Consider the following 19,398-nt stretch of genomic DNA (forward strand, 5'->3'; position numbering starts at 1 on the left):
AAAAATCAGTACACAGGCTGAAAGCTAAGGTCAAGAAAAATTAATAAGCTGAAAGACAATGCTAAAATCTTTAATAAAAAGGGGAAAAATGAGTCAATCCAACAAGCAGAACATCCAGCTCATAGGCATCCCTTTGATGTCAGAGCTAGTGAAAGTGGGGGAAAAACTGAAAAAAAAAAAAAAAAAAAAAGGCCCAGTGTCAAATCAAGTCACCAGACTTCAGACCCCAAAGGGACCACTAAAGGGGTAATTGGGAAAAAATCCATAAAGGAAAGAAGACTCATGAGTATTCAGAACACCAAAAAGAAAAATTCTAGATGCTTCCAGAAGGAGAAACTCTCAAGCATCAAAGAGAATCATACTGAAAACAAGTCCTCACACTTCCAACAATATTATAAGACAATGGAAAAATACCTTCACAATTCTGAGGGGAGTTTATGTTAACGTAGCATTTCATTCCCAAGAAAACTATCAATCAAATAATAAGAGATGGAATGATCACAGGCATTTTCAGAAAGTCAAAGACCTACTGTCCCTCCCATATACCCTTTCTGAGAAAGTTACTCAAGGATATCAAGAAAATAAGGAAGGAAAACAAGAAAGAGAAGGAAATGAAATCCAGAAAACAGTAGAACCCAGGTAGGGGGAGGGGCCGTGATCAGTAAAGGGAAGTCTCAAAATAAGAAATGGCCAGCTGTCCTAGACAGCAACAGGCCCAGGCTAGACCAGGAAGTGGGATGTCTCTTACTTGGAACAGTGGATTGTATTCTGTAGGTGACTATCAATGAAAGTCTGGATGATTTGAAAGTTAAGATGAATATAGCTTTCTTTAAAAGTATTTTGGGATTCTAGGGGGGAAAATCTATGTAGGAAAACCATGGCTAAAATAAGAACCACAGTTGGATCAATTAATAGGGTATGGGAAAAGATCATCAGTTTGATTCAGATATAAGAAATATCCTCCCTTCAGTGGAAGAGAGGTCATAACACTTGACTGTAAGGAGTGAAAAGTAGTTCTAGCAACTCCTCGATTAGGTAGAGAACAGCATTTAGAGTTGAACTAATGTAAACACTATACCTCCATTTTCAAATTTCATGATCAACCCATAGAAAAACATTACTAAGTATGAAACTCTTAAAAAAAAGTTGTAAAGCAAAATTTGAGAGGTAGAAAATACCAAAATGGGCTTCCCTGGTGGCTTAATGGCAAAGAATCCACTGCCCTGCAGGAGACACAGGTTTAATCTCCAATCTGCAAAGATCCCACGGGGCCGAGGAGCAACTATGCCCACGCACCACTACTGAGCCTGCGCTCTAGAGCCGGGGAGCTGCAACTACTGAAGCACATGCACCCTAGAGGCTAGAATCTTACAATTAATTCTCTTTTTAGACTTTAAAATATTAAAAAATATTTTAGAATTAAATCTGCCATTAGAAATATATTTTAGAATTAAAAATATAACATAAGAATAAAAATGTGTAATTCTGAAAAGCTGGAGAAAGGAGTAATAAAGGAGGAGTAAATTAGGCAAAGTCTTGTTTTTCTTAATAAGGAGTTAAACATTTACAGGGCTTCCCAGGTGGCTCAGTGGTAAATAATCCGCCTGCCAATGCAGGAGACACAGGTTCAATCCCTGGGTTGGGAAGATCCCCTGGAGAAGGGACTGGCAACCCACTCCAGTATTCTTGCCTGGGAAATCTCACAAGTCTGACAGGCTACAGTCCATGGGGTTGCAAAAGAGTCCAACACTACTTAGCAACTTAACAACAAATAAACATTTACAGTTGATAAATCAAGAGGCATTTAAAAAAATTATAAAGTCTCTAACATTAAGAGTGTAGCATTTGTGCATAAGTAGACTAATGGAACAAAACTGAAGATTCATAGTCCCAATTACACACACAACTCTATCTAGCCTGAAGTGCAAACCCATCACTGATCCTGGAGGGAAGTGAGAGGCAGACACCTGGCTGCCTCGGGGTGAGAAGTCCAATACAAGCCCTTGTGGGATTTGTTTCAAGAGCAAAACATCCATTGTTATCAATAAATGTGCATACGCCAAGTAAACCACCAGGGTGTCAGCCTCTCGATTCCTTCTCATTAAGAACTTTCTAAGGAGGGATTAAGAAAAACACGGGCAAGTGATAGCCCATCTCCCCTCTGGGTGCTCTCTATACTTCTGATTGTGGAACTTGGCTCAAGTAACTGCTAATCTTAGGCATTTCCCACTGTCCTTACTTTTCCCGTTTTTACTAACTTCTATATAAGGGGGTGGGGGGGTTCTTTTTTTTTTCCATTTATTTTTATAAGTTGGAGGCTAATTACTTTACAATACTGTAGTGGTTTTTGTCATACATTGACATGAATCAGCCATGGATTTACATGTATTCCCCGTCCTGATCCCCCCTCCCACCTCCCTCTCCACCCGATCCCTCTGGGTCTTCCCAGTGCACCAGGCCCGAGCACTTGTCTCATGCATCCAACCTGGGCTGGTGATCTGTTTCACCCTAGATAATATACATGTTTTGATGTTGTTCTCTCGAAACATCCTACCCTCGCCTTCTCCCACAGAGTCCAAAAGTCTGTTCTGTACATGTGTCTCTTTTTCTGTTTTGCATATAGGGTTATCGTTACCATCTTTCTAAATTCCATATATATGTGTTAGTATACTGTATTGGTCTTTATCTTTCTGGCTTATGTATAAAGGGCTCCAGTTTCATCCATCTCATTAGAACTGATTCAAATGAATTCTTTTTAAGGGGGGGTTCTTATGCATAGTCCCAGACTAGTATCAGAAACCCCTGAAACTCTCTGGCCCAACCTCAGAGCTCCTGAACCCAAAACGCTGGGCTTGGAATCTGCAATGGGTTCTAACAAGTCCTCCAGGTGATGTGACACATGCTAGGAAATTGCTACAGGACTTAGGTGTCTACACCTCCAACCTTGTGGGGCCTTTTCTCCTGAGCCCCACCCTGTCCTCAGGGTGCCTTGGGGTGCTCCACGGCTGCAGGGTGGCCAGCATCTCTTTCAATTCCTTATAATAAACTTCCTTTTGGAGTCTGAACCACAATTGGATCCTCTTCCTTCACGTTATACAATAAGCTCAGCATGCAACACAGCGGCTCCAAGCACGGTGCTTCAGAAGCACTGGCTGAATGGATAAACTGTTTTGTGTGTAAAACAAGTTATTCTGGTGCAGATACTTCATGTTCAGTTTTATGGAGGTTACAAATACACTCTCAGCGGAACTTGATGAACTGATCTTGGGGAAATCTCTTCTAAGACAAGAGTTCGGTCCTCCACAAAAAGCCCTTACTTCCGGCAGACTCCAGGAGCATTCACTTAGGCTACACCCGGTTCACAACCACAATGGCTTCAACATAAACGCTGTGCTAGAATGCACCTGATTTTCCTGAATGGTATCAAAGCATTTGTTGTCGTGTCCGACTCTTTGCGACTCCATGGACTCCTCTGTCCATAGGATTTCCCAGGCAAAGATGCTGGAGCAGGTTGCCATTTCCTCCTCCAGGGGATCTTCCCAACCCGGGGACTGAACACACACAGGGATCTCCCGCGTCTCCTGTACTGGCAGGTGATATGTTTACCACTGACCCACCCGGGAAGCCCATCAAAGCATCAGTTTAACGAGAGGGTTGTACCTCAACAAAAGGGAGGTTACAACCTGAACTCTTAGCGACAGTTACCTGCGGCACCCTGCATTGCAGCCACAGGACGGGGGAGCCAAGAGGAATGGAAGAGTCTGCTCGCGTTAGTCACTGGGCCACGCACGAACGCGCCGTGACGCGGTTACAGTCACTACCGTTTCTCCACTTCTGCATGGGCTGCACGCTTGTGTGAACCGCACAGTGGCAGGAATCAGAGTCTGGACACAAAGGTGGAATGGAGAACTTAAGAAGTGATTCGGAACTGAGAAGTGCTGGGTGAAACCCACAATTTCAGTCTTGGGGTGTGTGTCGGCGGGGGGGGCGGGGGGGTGTGTGAAAAGTAAATGAATTTCTCTGCTCTCAGTGCAGTGGTCCATCGATCCTAAGGCTGAAAGAAGGCAACAAGAGCAACTATGATGAACTGAGGGATGCCAAGAGAAAGGAAGAACACAGAGAAAGAATCAGCATGCGCTACACCAGGGTGAAGCTCCAGACATCCTGAGAAACGAAAGGAACCAGTGACAAACGACTGACATGGACCGTCCAAGAGACACGTCCACATCAAGAGAGGGCGGATGGCAGACTGCATGGCGTTTAGGGGCATGGGAGGGGAGCGGACCAAGGGATGGCGGCAAAGGGGTACAGGCTGTCTTCTTGTGGTGATAACCATGTTTAAAGATGGATTGTGGTGATGTATGTGCATCTCTGATGGAGTTACATGCACACTTTAAATGGTGAATTGTGTGGTATGGATCACCTCAATAAAGTTGTCAATAAAAGAATCAAAGGCAGTATTTAATATAGTTTATTGTAGAAAAGCAGTTTAGTTCTGGTTTCCAAATGAGGAACGAGCAGCGCTGCTTGACTGATGCTCCATCCACGTCATCTCCCTGCAGCAGGAACTTCTGGGGGGAGAAGCTGCCAAAACTGTAGAATTCAGACCACAATAAAAACAGTAAATTTTGTGCCGGACCATCGAATTCAAACTTCCTGTAACCAAGGAAACTAGAAGGTAAGACTTAGGCATCGAGGTCCCACACTGTCTTCACAAGAAGCCAAGTTGCAGCCAATGGGGCTGGCTGTCTGCTCCAGGACTGGGTGGTCCCTGCCTGGAGTAGGCGGGCCTCACAGCCCTCCTGGGGCCTAGCTGCCCCAGGGCACTTCCTCACACGCCCCATGCTGCACAGGGGCCTGGCTTCCGCTTCAGATGAACATCAGGGGGTTTATTTCAAGCTACTAAAGCAAACGACAAGGAAATTAGAGTAGCAAGCCAGTGAGAACCAATTGCAGCTCAAATGCATGCTCAGTGACTCGGTCACGTCCCAATCTCTGCAGCCCACCCTCAGCTCCTCTGTCCGCGGGATTTGCCAGAACACTGTCATATGCTGGGTCTGTATACAGATTCAAACAGAACGAACAAGGTAACATCGGGCCATCATCAGGGAATCAGAGAGAAGAAATGAGGTGAACTTCAAGCACAAGGAAGTTAGGTCAGACAGAGGCAGAGGTGGAAGGGTGCCAGGCAGATGCTGAAACGCACATACGACACGATATGAGCATCTCCTACCCTAACACCTGTTACTGCTCTCCTGAGAAAATGGCTTAATTCCTTAGCCATTTTACTTTGCAAGACGCAGCACCTACTTCTGCTAAAGTGAAGCATGGGCACTGTTTAAGTCCTAGATGGCAAAGAGAGCAGCAGTGTCACCAAGTCATCCTTAGAGGGGATGACTTGACCCTCCTGACCTCCTGTGAAACCCCCACCAATGGAGGGAAGCTGGAACAAGGGTCCAGAATGACAGACCACTGGAGGTTTATTCCTCATCACCCATACCAGCTACAACAGACGAGGTGGAAGGGAACTCGCTCATTTGGTGGCCTAGGTAATTTATTTTCACCTTAGAGCAGGTGGCCTAGGTATTTCCAAGTTTATTTTCACCTTAAAGCAGGAACGTGCTTCTAGCATGAAGCAGAGAGGAGCTAGTTGACCAACACATGCAATTGATGATGAAATTGCATGACTAGTCCTCCCCAACTTGGGGGCTCCGGCAAAGTGCTGACACCCACAGCTGACCTGGGATGTACCCAGTGAGGAATGTTCCTGCCAAGCTAGGGGGAGGGGGTGTACGGGTGTTGACAGAGCACATCCATGGCAGGGCCATGATGACTTTGCACTGGAGGAGCTCTAATGATCAGGCTTCAGTTCTTGTTTATGCACCAATTTGAGAAAGGGTTCCTTCCAACATCCAATTAGCTACAGAACAGACAGCATGCATTTTACTTCTTGATCCAATTCAGGCTTGGAAAAACAAAACCCCGTTTCTTCCTAAGAAGCTTTACTTTTGCTTTTGGCTTCAGGAACATGGCCATCAAGAGCTCACTATCAATTTCATTTTAAGATTTTAAATAAAATTTTAGTTACTTGGCTGTGTCGGTTCTTGGTTGCCCATGTGGCACAATGCTTCTTTTGAGTGGGTTGCTCCAGCTCTGCAGTTGAGGCACATGGGCTTAGCTGCTCCAGGGCAAGTGGAATCTTCCTGGAGCAGGAATCAAACCCATGTCCCCTTCAAGGGAGGTGGATTCTTAACTACTGGACCACTAGAGAAGGCCCTCGTTCTAAGATCTCCAAACAAATGTTTGCCACTTTTGTAACTTGTGCCTGGGAATCCCCTGGGCCACCCCTTTCAGGGAGATGGCAAAATCTGGGAGCTGCTCACTAGGGCCTTGGGGTAGCACCAGGGAAGGAGGATCCTTACAGAAAGTGAACATTCTGCAGGGACGGAATATATTTGAAACTCATGCCACATGAAACAGGTGTCACTTTTACTTTATTTAAGGACAAAAAAAGGGGGAGAAGAGGGACAACAGTCATTTTCATAATACACAGAAGACAAGTTAGCACTGAAAAAAGAAGGCTGTGTGTGTACTTGCCACCAGTCTGCTTCGCAGTTCTGATTAGTAAACTTAATGCAGCTTGTCATTTGCATTACCGTTTAGCAAATTTATAATTGGCAAAATTAGGGATTATGAACCATCATTTAAGTGGACTACAACTAAAACGAAAGCCTAAATAACCCATAAAAAAACCACTTAAAAATAGACCATAAATATGTGATGCCCATTAGTGTAACAAAACTATTTTTTGTAAACATTTTCTTCAACACAACATGTGCATGAGAAAAAGTAAAAAAAACCCAAAAAACTGCACTCGATATAGAGACTCCGTTTTAAATACAGAAAAGTATCACTTATTAAAGCTTCAACTAAACCTAGAGCCATACTGGTATTTTGTTTGGAAGAGTTGTCATGGTTTTCTAGGTTCCATATTTAGTGGTATCGGCACAATACTAAATTCTCCTGCTAATTTTGCCATCTTGGCACTTGAGTGAAGTCACTACCCTGTTAGGAATGAAATGGAGAGAGCCTGCCATTTTCCATGAAGAAAGCTAACCCGGCGCCTGCTTGAAACTGTAGCAACATAAGTTGGTCTGCACGGCGGGAAGGCCAAGGAGGGAGGGACACCCCAGACAAGGAAGGCGACCCGAGGCACCCAACCAGGGGACCAGTGGCTGGTTGACCTCAGTCAGCCAAGCCCAGTTGACGGATTCAATCACGTTCAACTCCACCACCACCAGCTGCTGCCCAGGTAGGACAGGTCCACGCTGACCTGAGCTTGAAGCCCATCATCCTCAACCTGTTTGTATCTTTCATGTTGGTATCAGAAGTTTAGTATTTTTTTGCAAGACACCTGGCCAACCTGACCCCATGAAGTCATGGGAGGGGCTACAGCTGACCCCACTACGCAGCCCATTCTCATCCTGACGCACGTGTTTGCTAGGGCACATTTCGTCTCCGGTGAAGAGCCAACCCGAGAAGGGAATCACCAGCAGTGATGCGGCAGGGACTGCAGCCCCGCAGTGACTAGTCTGGCCAGTCTCAGAACTCCTGCCAAGGGCGGGATTAGCGCCCGGATCTTCTCTCCTTTAAGCACAAGTGACCAGAACAGAACTGGTTCTTTCTGCCTTAGACGCCAGCACTACGCTGACGTCAACACGCATGGGAAGCCTGTTTGCCCAGCCTGGATCCTTCCAACACAGAGGCAGGCTTTCTCAGCGGGCGCTGCTGTGCTGGGTGTACGTGCTCAGCTGTTGTTTCTGCATTTGTGAGTGTGTGTACTCTTCACTACATTTCTGAAATTCAAAGCGGGAGCCTCTGGCAAAAATGCTGACCCAGGAGGAAGAGAACAATGGGTCAAAGTGGATGCCAAATGGGATGCGGCTTTGGGGGTGGGGGTGGGGGGCAGACTCAGCAAACAGGTGCAAGTGATTGTTAATTTCTTGGGGCGGAAAACCTCTGCTTTGATGTCATAAAAGCAAATTCACCACGGAGGAGGAATAAGCCTAGGCCACACCAAGCTTTTGTTTGGTGAGTGAGATTCCCATCAGAACTCTGCCAGAGGACAGCCACCCTTTAACAAGTAATCAATATAACCAACATCCTCAGAGGAAGCCAGTGACCAGAAGCCATGAAACCAATTATTACCCAAGACATTTATTACAAATGTCATGAACATATTCATAAAGTAAAACTGGTTTAAAAAACAGAGAGAGCGCGCAGAGAGAGAGAGCAAGGGAGAGCACTCGAGAAGCCAGGGCTCTGATATCACACCCGAAACGCAGGAAGATGCTATCTTATGAATGAGCAGTATTAACTACATTCTTAAAATAGTTTTAGTGCATTGCATTTTTAGAAAAAGGGAAACACCCCCGGCCCCAAGGAAAGGTTCCGGCAACACTGTCGACAGTTTGTGGGGTTGTCCCCCAAATGACCACCTGTCTGCAAGCTCCGAGCTGAGAACAGCGAGGCCCCGTGTGCTGTGGGCAATGGCCGCCTGTCCGTCTACCACCACCGATGAATCTGGTGGAAAATGGTGTGATCTGCTTTCTCAGCTCAGAAAGCAGACGTGCCCATCAGCGGACAAACCTCATGGCTGTTTCCCAACTTCGGGGACAATTTCTCTTGTGCCTACTGAGACGTGACGAAATAACAGTCAAACTTCAATCGGATCGTTTTGGTATTAAGGTTAAACATTAATGTTTTCCTCCAAAGACATAGAAACTAAACCACCTCTTAATGCATTAAAAACAATGAGGTAGGCGAAAAAATAAACACGTGGTTGAAAAAGATTTTTTTTTTCCCCTCTGCAAGTGCCGATCATGGTGAAACTGCTGTTGCACTTCCAGGTTTAAACAAAAATTAAACCTTTGACCGAGGCAGTGCTAATACTGTCACACAACAAGGTTCTGGGCAGGATACAAATGCACACCCTTTCTTTTTCCTTTTTTTTTTAAAAGAATCATCTGCACGTGATTTTAGGCAAAACTTGGTACACAGAAAAACGACTGAGTTCTTGGCCAAAAAAAAAAAAAAAAAAAACAACCCAAGAAACCAAATGGGTCCCTAAACCCACCCACCCGCCTCCCAAGCCCCACCCACAAAAAAGTTATCCTAGTAACTGTGTCTTTCACATTTTATAAATATTAACTTCTTAAACCTGCACCTTCTTCTTTGTCCACATATGGTCACATTACAAAAAAAAAAAAAAAAGAAATGTCAATTAAATACGTTGTTAATGTTACTATATTAAATCTGCTCTTGGCTTCAGCGACCTGCTCCTCGAGCGCACGTTTACACCTGCCAACCCCCCCGGCGGCGTCCGGTCTCCACCCGCAGACGCCCCAGGATGGAGCCGCAGACACGGAACACTGGAGCTGGAGGGAATGCGCATGCGTTCTGCCCGCCGCTCCATCCCAGCACGGATAGCACCTGATGGCAGTCTCGACAGCACCAGCTGCGATGCAGCCTCGATTTATTTCGAACAGGACAAGAAGAGAATGGGGATGAACTGGTAAGAGCGGGTGGGGGCGGGGAGGAGACCCCCGCCCACGCGGCCCGGGCAGCTCCGCGCTCCAGTTGCCAGGATCTCCGGGTTCTCATGGTCGACACCTCCGGGGCCGGCAGCCTAGCCCGCTGCTCCTACCAGCTCAGAAGAGAGGTCCTGCCGAGCGTCATGAAGTAAACCTGGCTGCTGCCCCCAGACCGGACCGAGGCAAAGAACACCTGCAGGGGGAGAGGGGAGAGGGGGAGAGGGGTGAGCGGGAGCCCGGAGGCCCCCTCCCAAAGGAAGTCTGGGGTGATGTCCATTCACCAGTAAGGAGCCACTTTGCATCTCCACTAGCAGGGCTTCTCTGGGGGCTCAGAGGTAAAGAACCTGCCAGGCGAGACCTGGGTCAGGAAGATCCCCTGGAGCAGGAATGGCAGCCCACTCCACTATTCTTGCCTGTAGAATTCCATGGACACGGAAGCCTGGTGGGCCTACAGCCCAGGGAGTCACAAAGAGCCGGAGGAGGCTGAGCGACTAACATTTCCTTAACTTAGGAAGACTCCTTAGCCAAGGGGTGACTCTGCACCCCATGCCCTATTGTGAGAACACAGAGAAAACAAGATGTTCCCCAAACCGGATCATCTGTGCTCACCTCCACCGTTAACACCTTCCGAAAGATCAATGTGTTGGGCAAAACTCAGTGACCAGTGGGGAGGCGACTCAGCTGCCTTGTTTTTCTCTTTTAAAAAGTGAAACTGAAATGTCTTGGTTATTTCACAGGACTCTACTGTCAAATATATATATAATTTAGTTTTGTGCCTTTTATTAATAAACCCTGATGGGTATGACTTCATGAATGATTTAAAAAAAAAAATTTAAATGCCTGAAGTTCAAAGAATACCGTGGTTATGGCTCCACTAAACATACTTAGGAAAATGTAAGCCCCGAAGCTGGTAAAATCCTGGGTTAGCTCTGCAGTTGCATGGGTTTCCAAGGTAAAAGATTTGGGAGATATTATGTAGGTCAAGTGCACCGGCGAATGAGCCGGACTGCAGCAGGAAGTGGGCTGGGGGGATGTGGACCTGAGGAGAGCACCTAGCTGGGCGGGAGGCCCACCTGCCAAGTAGAAACGACAGCTCCTCTTCATCTGAGAAGTCAGCCTGAGGTCTGGTGACTGGAGGCTTAATGTGTTTTAATGTGAAGCAAGAGGTGGAAATGTTTCTAAGGCTGTCGTGGGCTGCCTCAGGTAGTCAGACATATTTTCATCCAAGTGACAAAAGAGAGAGAAATCTAAGCTTAGAAAAGGCTAGAGAGGTCAGCATCCTTGGCCAGTTGTCTGCTCCACTCCAAGGCTGGTTTGGGGAGGAAGGGATTCCTGGATAAGAAAACGATGTGGCCAGTTTGGAAAAGCAAAGGTTTTAACTTGGGCTTTGACGCTCTAGGGTCTCACAGGTCTCACCTGTAGGCAGCACCCCTGCTTTTGCATAAAATAATTTCTCCTTTTAGGCACTTGTGCCAGGAAAACAATGCAGTTATGTCAATACTCAAAAGAAGGACTAACAAGTGATGTATTTCAAGCATATATCAGGGGAAGGGAAATTTCCCCTATTATTTAAATGTGCATGAGGGTTCTTTATAATCACAAAAGAGTTCCATCCATCTAAACTGGGAGCTTCAACCTTTTCTATCCCTAAACTAAACATAGCCCAGACAGGCCACCTAATGGGGAAAAAAAAAACACTCAAAAGACAACAAAAACCCAACACAGAATGATTTCTGCAGAGATAAACATGTCCACCCCCTCAACAAAAACAAAACAAAATATATCCTGACCTCCATTAACAGCTCTAAAAAGTCACTACTGAAAAGTTCTTGATAAAGTTAGTTCAGAATCTATCAAAATCCCACGGAAAGGCTTCACTGAACCCCATGGAAAATAAACCACTGCTGAAAGATAACATTTAAAAAGAATCCCTAAAGAGACTATTACCTTGTCATTGCGTTCACACAGGAATTTCAGCCTTTGAGCCCTTTTGTGCATAAACACGCCATCCAAGTGGCCAGTTTCCACAGATCGGATCTCTATGGCCTTTTCTCCCCAGCCCATCGTCTGATTGGATCGAATATATGCTTTTTGAGAGAGGAAAACACATATTGTTAAAGATGAGGAAACAGCCACGGAAAGAAGCTGCTCAGGTTTCACATACACACACACACACACACACACACACCCCACCCCTCTAAACAGCTGGCATTTAGAGGTTTTTGTAATACAGGGGTCCCCAACCTCCAGAATCTGGGGTCCCCAACCTCCAGAATCTAATGCATGATGATCTGAGGTGGAGCTGATGTAATAACAGAAATAAAGTACACAATAAATATAATGTGCTTGACTCATCCCCAAACCATCCCTCCTCTCCCACGTCTTCCACAAAACTGGCCCCTGGTGCCAAGAAGGATGGGGCCCACTGATGTTAGGAACTCTACACGTGCAACCTTGTGGTTCATCCTGGAAGGTGATGTTCTGAATTATCAGCTGAGTCTGCTGATGCCTCTGAGAAGGACATGCTGGAGCAGCACCCCCAGTCCCTGTCCACAGTTTAGCTTATATTTTCCTCATGCCAATTACCAGGGAGAAGAGAAGGCAAGTGGACAGAGCCAGCGACTTGGCTGCTATAAAACCAAAGTAGTTTGGGGAAATAAACTTGGAGCCAACAGGGTTCCAGACGTCAGTCTTTAGGACAGAGAAGGTCAGAGGCTGTGTGTGGACTGCGGCTGGGCCGTGAGATGGCCACAGCATCACTTACCTTCCTGTTCCCCTCACTTTCCACCCATTAGTCACAACTACATCTGTCTTACTGTCCCTGGCTGCCTTAGATTAAATGAAGGACTGTGAAGGCAGAGCTTTAAGAAATAATTACTTAGGGCTTCTCTGGTGGCTCAGTGGTAAAGAACCTGCCTGCCAATGCAGGAGACATGGGTTTGATCCCTGATCTGGGAAGATCCCACATGCCGTGGAGCAGCTAAGCCTGTGAGCCACAACTACTGAGCCCACACACCCTAGAGGTGTGCTCCACGTCAGGAGAAGCCACCATAAGGAGAAGCCTGCACACCATGAGGAGAGAGCAGCTCCTACTCGCCACAGCTAGAGAAAAACCCATGCAGCAACAGGGACCCAGCAGAGTCAGAGAGATAATAAATGAATTTATTTTTAAAAAAAGATGGGAAGAGCCAGCTCTTTAGAAAAGACCCTGATACTGGGAAACATTGAGGGCCGGAGGAGAAGGTGGGCAACAGAAGATGAGATGATTTGATGGCATCACTGATTCAATGGATGTGAGTTTGAGCAAGCTCCAGGAGACCATAAAGGACAGGGAAGCCTGGCATGCTGCAGTCCACGTGGCCGCCAAGAGCTGGACACAACTTAGCGACTGACTAACAAAATATATAAATTGATTAAAAAAAAAAAACTGCTTAAGATTTTGTCCTAACATAAGACTATGACGCATCACAGTCTACAATCTACCTTTCCCACCACCTACTGCCAACCGCTCTGTTAAATGGCCAAACGGTCTGAACACCACGTAACACCAATATCTGAAACACACACATTTTCAGGAAAGGCTCTACTTTAACAAACACGACCTCTTCCGCTCAGGGACACATACCTACAGACGTTGGCATCTCGCCCCACTGCAGAACCACATCCTTGGTGATCCTCCCGTAGGTGTTCACATAAACCCCTTCATCTTCATAGCACACCAGGAGCTCCATGCCATCCGTGTTGGGGAGGATGATGATCGCGTGGGGTTTGATGCTACACTGGATCTGGAGAAGGGGACAGAGCACAGGAAAGCACATCGGTGGCCACGTCTACTCCTGCACACGGGCTTAATAAGAGTGTCTTGTGTAAAGGCACTGGCTCTGGTCCTAGTGATAAACACAGCAACTGGACGACATTGTGGAGAACCCACGTGATGTCATATATATCTGCAAGTCTACCTCTGATACGCCCTACATGCTGCTCATTTCACATCTCCTGAGGCCCCCGGAATATACTTGGACCATGGGCTCCATGGAATACATTACATTCCTCTAACAGTCCCGCCCCCATGGCTGTCCTGACCTGCCAGCAGCTGCCCCCTCCCACCCCGTGTTAGTGAAAGCAGGGCTAGGCGCGTCTCGGGAGGGCTTCAGAGACAGGAGCAGAGAGCTGCTGAAGAGGGCAGGTCACTGAAATACTCACCCCCACCGCAAAGGGGAGCGAGGGGCCCCTGCCCGTGTTAGTGCCCTGAGCAGAGCAGAGAGAAAAGTCAAAACACAGTGAAGCCAGTCAACCAACCATAGAGTGTGGGTTCTTTCTTACGTGTGTTGGTAGGTAAATGTCATAGACCGATCCTGAGTCCACATCAACGGCATGGAATCCAGCACAGGATCCATAGATCACTTTCAGCCTCTGGCCTTCCTCAACAGTGAGATCCACCAGCAATGGCTTGTGCACCAGCTCGCCAAACGACTGCAAAGAAGCAGGGGAGAAGCAGCAGTGAGATGAGCAGAACTTATGTCAGACGGTTCCACCTGGAGAAGCCAGACCCAGGCGCTCAGTTACTCAACGGCTGAAGCACCCTGGCAAAACCAAAAGCAAAAGTACTCCACACGGTGAGTCTTTATTTTGCTTTTATCTGCTAGCATCAACTACTCTAATGCAGATGATGGAGAGAGAGAGGAGTGCTGCAAGAGACACATATGGAGAATTTATCAGTGTGGTCATCACAGTCTCTACAGGGCTACTCAAACTTCCACTTTAACTTTCCAACTCGTTTAATAGTGGTAATGAGAGGCTACCATGTACTGTAACAGCCTGGGTGGCCTGTAACGTCAACACCTACAGCTCGTGAGACAGATCCGAATAAGCTATGTATTTATAAAACAATGAGGACAGTACTTGGTCCATGAAGGTGATTAAGATCAGATCTCAAAAGATAATCGTAACTTTACAACCAATTGCTTTTAGTCAATAATATGTGGCTTTATTTTAAATCAAGTATGATAACCCCATTTATCTTGCTTTACTGGAGAATCAAATAATAAGCCATCTAAATATGTCATTTTTCCAGATAATGGAGGCCTACCCTTAACATGTCAAAACTATTTTAAAAAATAAATAATCATTTTTTATTTAAAAAAAATTCTTAATTTCTCACCCTGCACTAAAATAGGCCCAGGGTGATGCTTAAAGTTTTGTGTCTAATAAACATCAGAAGTGATGTTTATTAAGTGATTTATAATATCTAGTGTCATAGTAATATCATTTTTAACTAACAATTGTATCTAGTGCAGCCTAGACTTACAAAAAAATATTAAAAAACACCCACAAAATAACTGTCAGTATTTTTCTTGAAACAAAAAATAGTATACTATACATATTTTTAAATACTTATTCTATTTAATGTATAATATACATCACTATGTCATTAAGAATTTCTGTAACTTCACTCTTAATTAGTCCTGTTGAACAGATATACCTGGGAGCTGCCTACTGCTGATAAAAAATTGAAAGTGAAAGTCACTCAGTCATGTCCAACTCTTTGTGACCCCATGGACTATATAGTCCAGTATTCTTCAGGCCAGAACACTGGAGTGGGTAGCAGTTCCCTTCTCCAGGGGATCTTCCCAACCCAGGGATCAAACCCAGGGCTCCTGCCTTGCAGGCGGATTCTTTATACCATCTGAGCCATCAGGGAAGCCCATGAATACTGAAGTGGGTAGCCTATCCCTTCTCCAGGGGATCTTCCCAACCCAGGAATTGAACCAGGGTCTCCTGCACTGTAGGAGGATTCTTTACCAGCTGAGCTACCAGGGAAGCCCATGGTATCATAGACATACATATATATTTCAATTTTGATTCCATACTTGTTGTCCCCCTTCTAACAGCACAGTTTTAAATGAATGATCAGCTGACTTATTCCCTGGCTCTTGGTCACGGTGTGCATGGCTGATACTATTTTTAAGCGCACTTGACGTTATTACCTTAAAGGCCATGAATTTGTGATATGGCTTGGGTGCCCACGCGTAGACTTCCACAGAGCTCTTCAAAGCAATGACCAGAAATTTGATCCTTTCGTATTTTACTGAAACAGTAAGAAGAGCACAGGTCAGTATCGTGGTGGGACTCTCCGCTCCTTCAGCAGTCTTCCGCAAACATGCCCTTCTCTGTCGACCATCCAAACCAATGAGAGATCAATGCTGAGAGGTCAGGCACTGGTTCACTTTCCAGATTCTCAAATATACGTGCAGGCTGTCCCCATGCTCCGCTCCACACCCTGGTTACTACCAATGAGCAATTTCAATGCTGCTCCTACAGTTCTTAGTACTGAATAATCAAGGACAGTGTCGACCTTTCCACCCTGTTGTCTGGAGGACTGAGCATTAGTTCCAAAGGATAATGATGTGATTCATCAGCCAAGAGGCTCCTGAATACCAGCAAGAGGTCAAATCTTCCACGTGGGCTTTCCCGAGTCCCACGTGGAGCTTACAGATGGAAGAACTAGGACAAAATACCCAACTGAATTTGAATTCTATCTGTTTCTGTGTGTAAGACCAAGTATCACTTTACAGAACGTCCAGCTATAGAGACAGTAGTAATTGGTAGGATTCTATATAGGATTCTACATCCTGTACCAAACGTAAAGAAAAATCTCTCTGTAACTTTATACATATACGGGAAGGCCTTCTTTACACAGCTGTCTCAGTTCTCTGACAGCCGTCATGTCTGCTAAGAGGATACCCAGACAGCCCTGGCCCTGCCACACAATACTTATTGGCTGGTGTAGACCCCAGTGTCTGCACAGCCTCTGTAAACCACAGCAGTCCTTGATCCTGACTTTGACCATGAGACTCAGCTTGTTGACTTGATAACTCTCCTTGTTAAATTCCACGTGTTGTCACTATTCAAATGAATCACAGGACTATGACAAAACAAACAATTCTAAGAGGCTATCCAGTGCTGACGGGATAGTTTTCCGTGATGGTGGAAAGGTGTTATGTGCCATGGGGCTACTGGAGACTTGGAATGTACTCGTGTCACTGAGGATTGAACCTTTAACGTTTACTTCACGTTAATTAATTTACAAATAAATTTAAATACCCACTCCCACCCTCCCTGTTCTTGATGGCAACCATACTACACAGCACAGGTCTGGGTCAACTGAGTAATACTTTGACCACCTGATGCGAAGAGCCGACTCACTGGAAAAGACCCTGATGCTGCGAAAGATGGAGGGCAGGAGAAGGGGGCAGCAGAGGTTGGATGGCATCACCAACACAATGGACATGAGTCTGAGCAAATTCCGGGAGATGGTGAAGGACAGGGAAGCCTGGCAGGCTGCAGTCCATGGGGTCGCAAGTAGCTGGACACGACTGAGTGACTGAACAACAGAAGGCTAAACGTGACAAATGAATGCGCGTGATTCACCTTGTGTGAACGGCGGGCCTGAGTGAAGGCGGGCACTCCGTCCTGGGGAAGGTCCAGCCCAGTCTAATACATAGTCCCTCACTCCCCCGTGGGGTCATCTCTTCAGGGACATTTCAGCTGTTATGAGCCAGTTTATTACATTCAGCTACCATCCTCAATGAGGAAAAAGGTTACAGAAGACCACAACACAGAAAATCCTAAGCCCCAAACCTACACCAAGAGGATAGAGCCCTGCAGGATCACTCAGAATCACTCTAATATCGGGGTGGCATTCACTCATTAGCAACCAGTGAGCTGAGGGCTGCAAACAGATTACATCAAGAAGATGACAGTGCCAAGGACTGGAATATCCCTGGGAGCAGAAGCACTGACCACAGCATGTAGTTTCATAAACACAGAAGAACAGGAAATACACAAGCAGAAGTCAACATCCAATAGGCCCTTCACATTCTCAGTCTATATAGAGAAACCAGTTGCTCATCTTCTCAACTTCCCACTTCAAATGCATTTAGAACACATCATCTCATCCATAAAACTGTAATTGGGCTAAACACCATCGTTTCTCCTTAATTTCCAATGTTAAAGCCAGTATTTTGATTTTTTTTTTTCCCAACACACACAAAAAATGTATTTTGGTTTTGTTCTTGTGAAATCTTATGAGAAGCAGGGCATGAATGTTGCAGAGAAAAAGAACAAAAAGGTTGCCACAAAAGGCTGCCCGGCCAGCAAGATTCCTTCCTCAGTGATGAGCACAGTAGCTGTGCACAGCGCATTTTATTCAAATCGACAGGCCAAAGCTCTTTAGGCAAACTCTCAAACATTCCATCAGTGACTGCCAAGGACCCACAGTGCTTTGAGTGAGAACCAGCTTTCAGGGCCAAGGAAGAATCCGAGGGGCCTGGGGTTCTTCAGGCAATGCTTCCTTAACAAGGTTCCTCTGAACCCCATCTGTTATTACAGAGAAGAATGTGGACTGTCCAAGGTCAGGGGGATGGAAGTCGGAGACGGCTGAAGGGAACCTCATTATGATTCAAATGGAGCCCTATAGACCTCAGGATTAGAAGGTGCTTCAAATGAGCTAGGAGTGAGTATCAGAGGCACTTTTCTCACTAAAAGCTTCAAAAGCACATAAATTTTAAACAAAAGATAAATTGAACCTCTGAAAAGCAGAACCCTTGCAACCATGGAGGAACTTACCAACTTTATAATGCACACAGCCTTCCAGGTCCCCAACTGTTGTCCAACCCTGCTTCTTCTCAACCTCTGGGTCGTTGTGAAGTATTTTATTTCTTAACCAGGACAAATAGTAGACACGTAACTTATCCTTTTTGCCTAGCAAAACAAATAATAAGTACTTTACATGCATATTCCAAATTAGGTATCTTTGTTAACAACAGTAATCAAAATAAACTGCAGTAAACAATAAATACCATCCCCTCCCCCCACCCCAAGGGAATTGTTTTGTATCAGTTTCACTAGAAACTCAATTCAAGCCATTAGGTCATCTGATTCTTAAAACCTTCTGGAGTAACCACTGTTTCCCATTTAAGAGCACAAAAGGGTTTCACAGATCACCCAACTTGGCCACTTCAGTCCAGCAAATGGCAAGCCATAAACTAATGGACACAACACACAGAGCTAAGAGAAGACTCCTACCCAGAACATGTGGAGAACTCCTGTACATCAATTAGACGAGAGATAACCTAGCAAGCAAGACGATCAAACAAGTCACTCCTAAAGGAAATGAACCCTGAATGTTCACTGGAAGGGCTGATGCTGAACCTCCAATACCTCGGCCACCTGATGCAAAGAGTTCACTTACTAGAAAAGACCCTGATGCTGGGAAAGATTGAAAGCAAAAGAAGGGGGCAGCAGAGGATGAGATGGTTAGATATCATCACCGACTCAATGGACATGCATGCGTGCATGCTAAGTAATTTCATTTTGAGCAAACTCTGGGAGAGAGTGAAGGACAGGAAAGCTGGTGTGCTGCAGTCCATGGGGTGGCAGAGTCGGACATGACTTAGCGACTGAACAACGACAAACCTAGCAGAAATATTGAGCAAGCACCCAGAACAGACAAGAGAAGCATCACACTGACTCATAAAAAGGTACTTGCTCTCAATTGTCTGAAAAGGCTACACACTGCATGAGCCTACTTAGGACATTCTGGAAAAGGCAATAGAGAGCAGAAAAAGGTCAGGTGTTGCCATGGGCTTTGAGGAAGGGATGGAGCACAGAGGATTTTTAGGGTGATGCAGCTCGTCTGCATGACACTGTAAAGGTAGATAAAATTATGCATGGTGTTCAACCAAGAGGACACATACACAGAGAACCCTAAACTGTGGATTTCAGCTAACAATAACGCAGTAAT

At 45.7% G+C, this 19,398-nt stretch overlaps 1 protein-coding gene across 34 annotated transcripts in view; it reads right to left on the minus strand.

Moving 5' to 3' along the window:
* Positions 1 to 6,474: 6,474 nt before the first annotated feature.
* Positions 6,475 to 19,398, minus strand: part of MAP4K4 (mitogen-activated protein kinase kinase kinase kinase 4) — a 151,150-nt gene continuing 138,226 nt past the window's right edge. For all 34 annotated transcript variants that reach the window (XM_061155905.1, XM_061155878.1, XM_061155889.1 and 31 more), the window contains 6 exons: positions 18,222 to 18,356; positions 15,581 to 15,681; positions 13,917 to 14,066; positions 13,219 to 13,378; positions 11,541 to 11,680; positions 6,475 to 9,786 (listed from right to left, as the gene is read on the minus strand). In XM_061155905.1, the coding sequence (XP_061011888.1) occupies positions 9,703 to 9,786; positions 11,541 to 11,680; positions 13,219 to 13,378; positions 13,917 to 14,066; positions 15,581 to 15,681; positions 18,222 to 18,356 (770 nt within the window). In that variant the 3' untranslated portion in view covers positions 6,475 to 9,702. The remainder of the gene's footprint in view (positions 9,787 to 11,540; positions 11,681 to 13,218; positions 13,379 to 13,916; positions 14,067 to 15,580; positions 15,682 to 18,221; positions 18,357 to 19,398) is intronic.

Source organism: Dama dama, chromosome 11 (genome assembly GCF_033118175.1).
Source record: "Dama dama isolate Ldn47 chromosome 11, ASM3311817v1, whole genome shotgun sequence".
Lineage (NCBI taxonomy): Eukaryota > Metazoa > Chordata > Mammalia > Artiodactyla > Cervidae > Dama > Dama dama.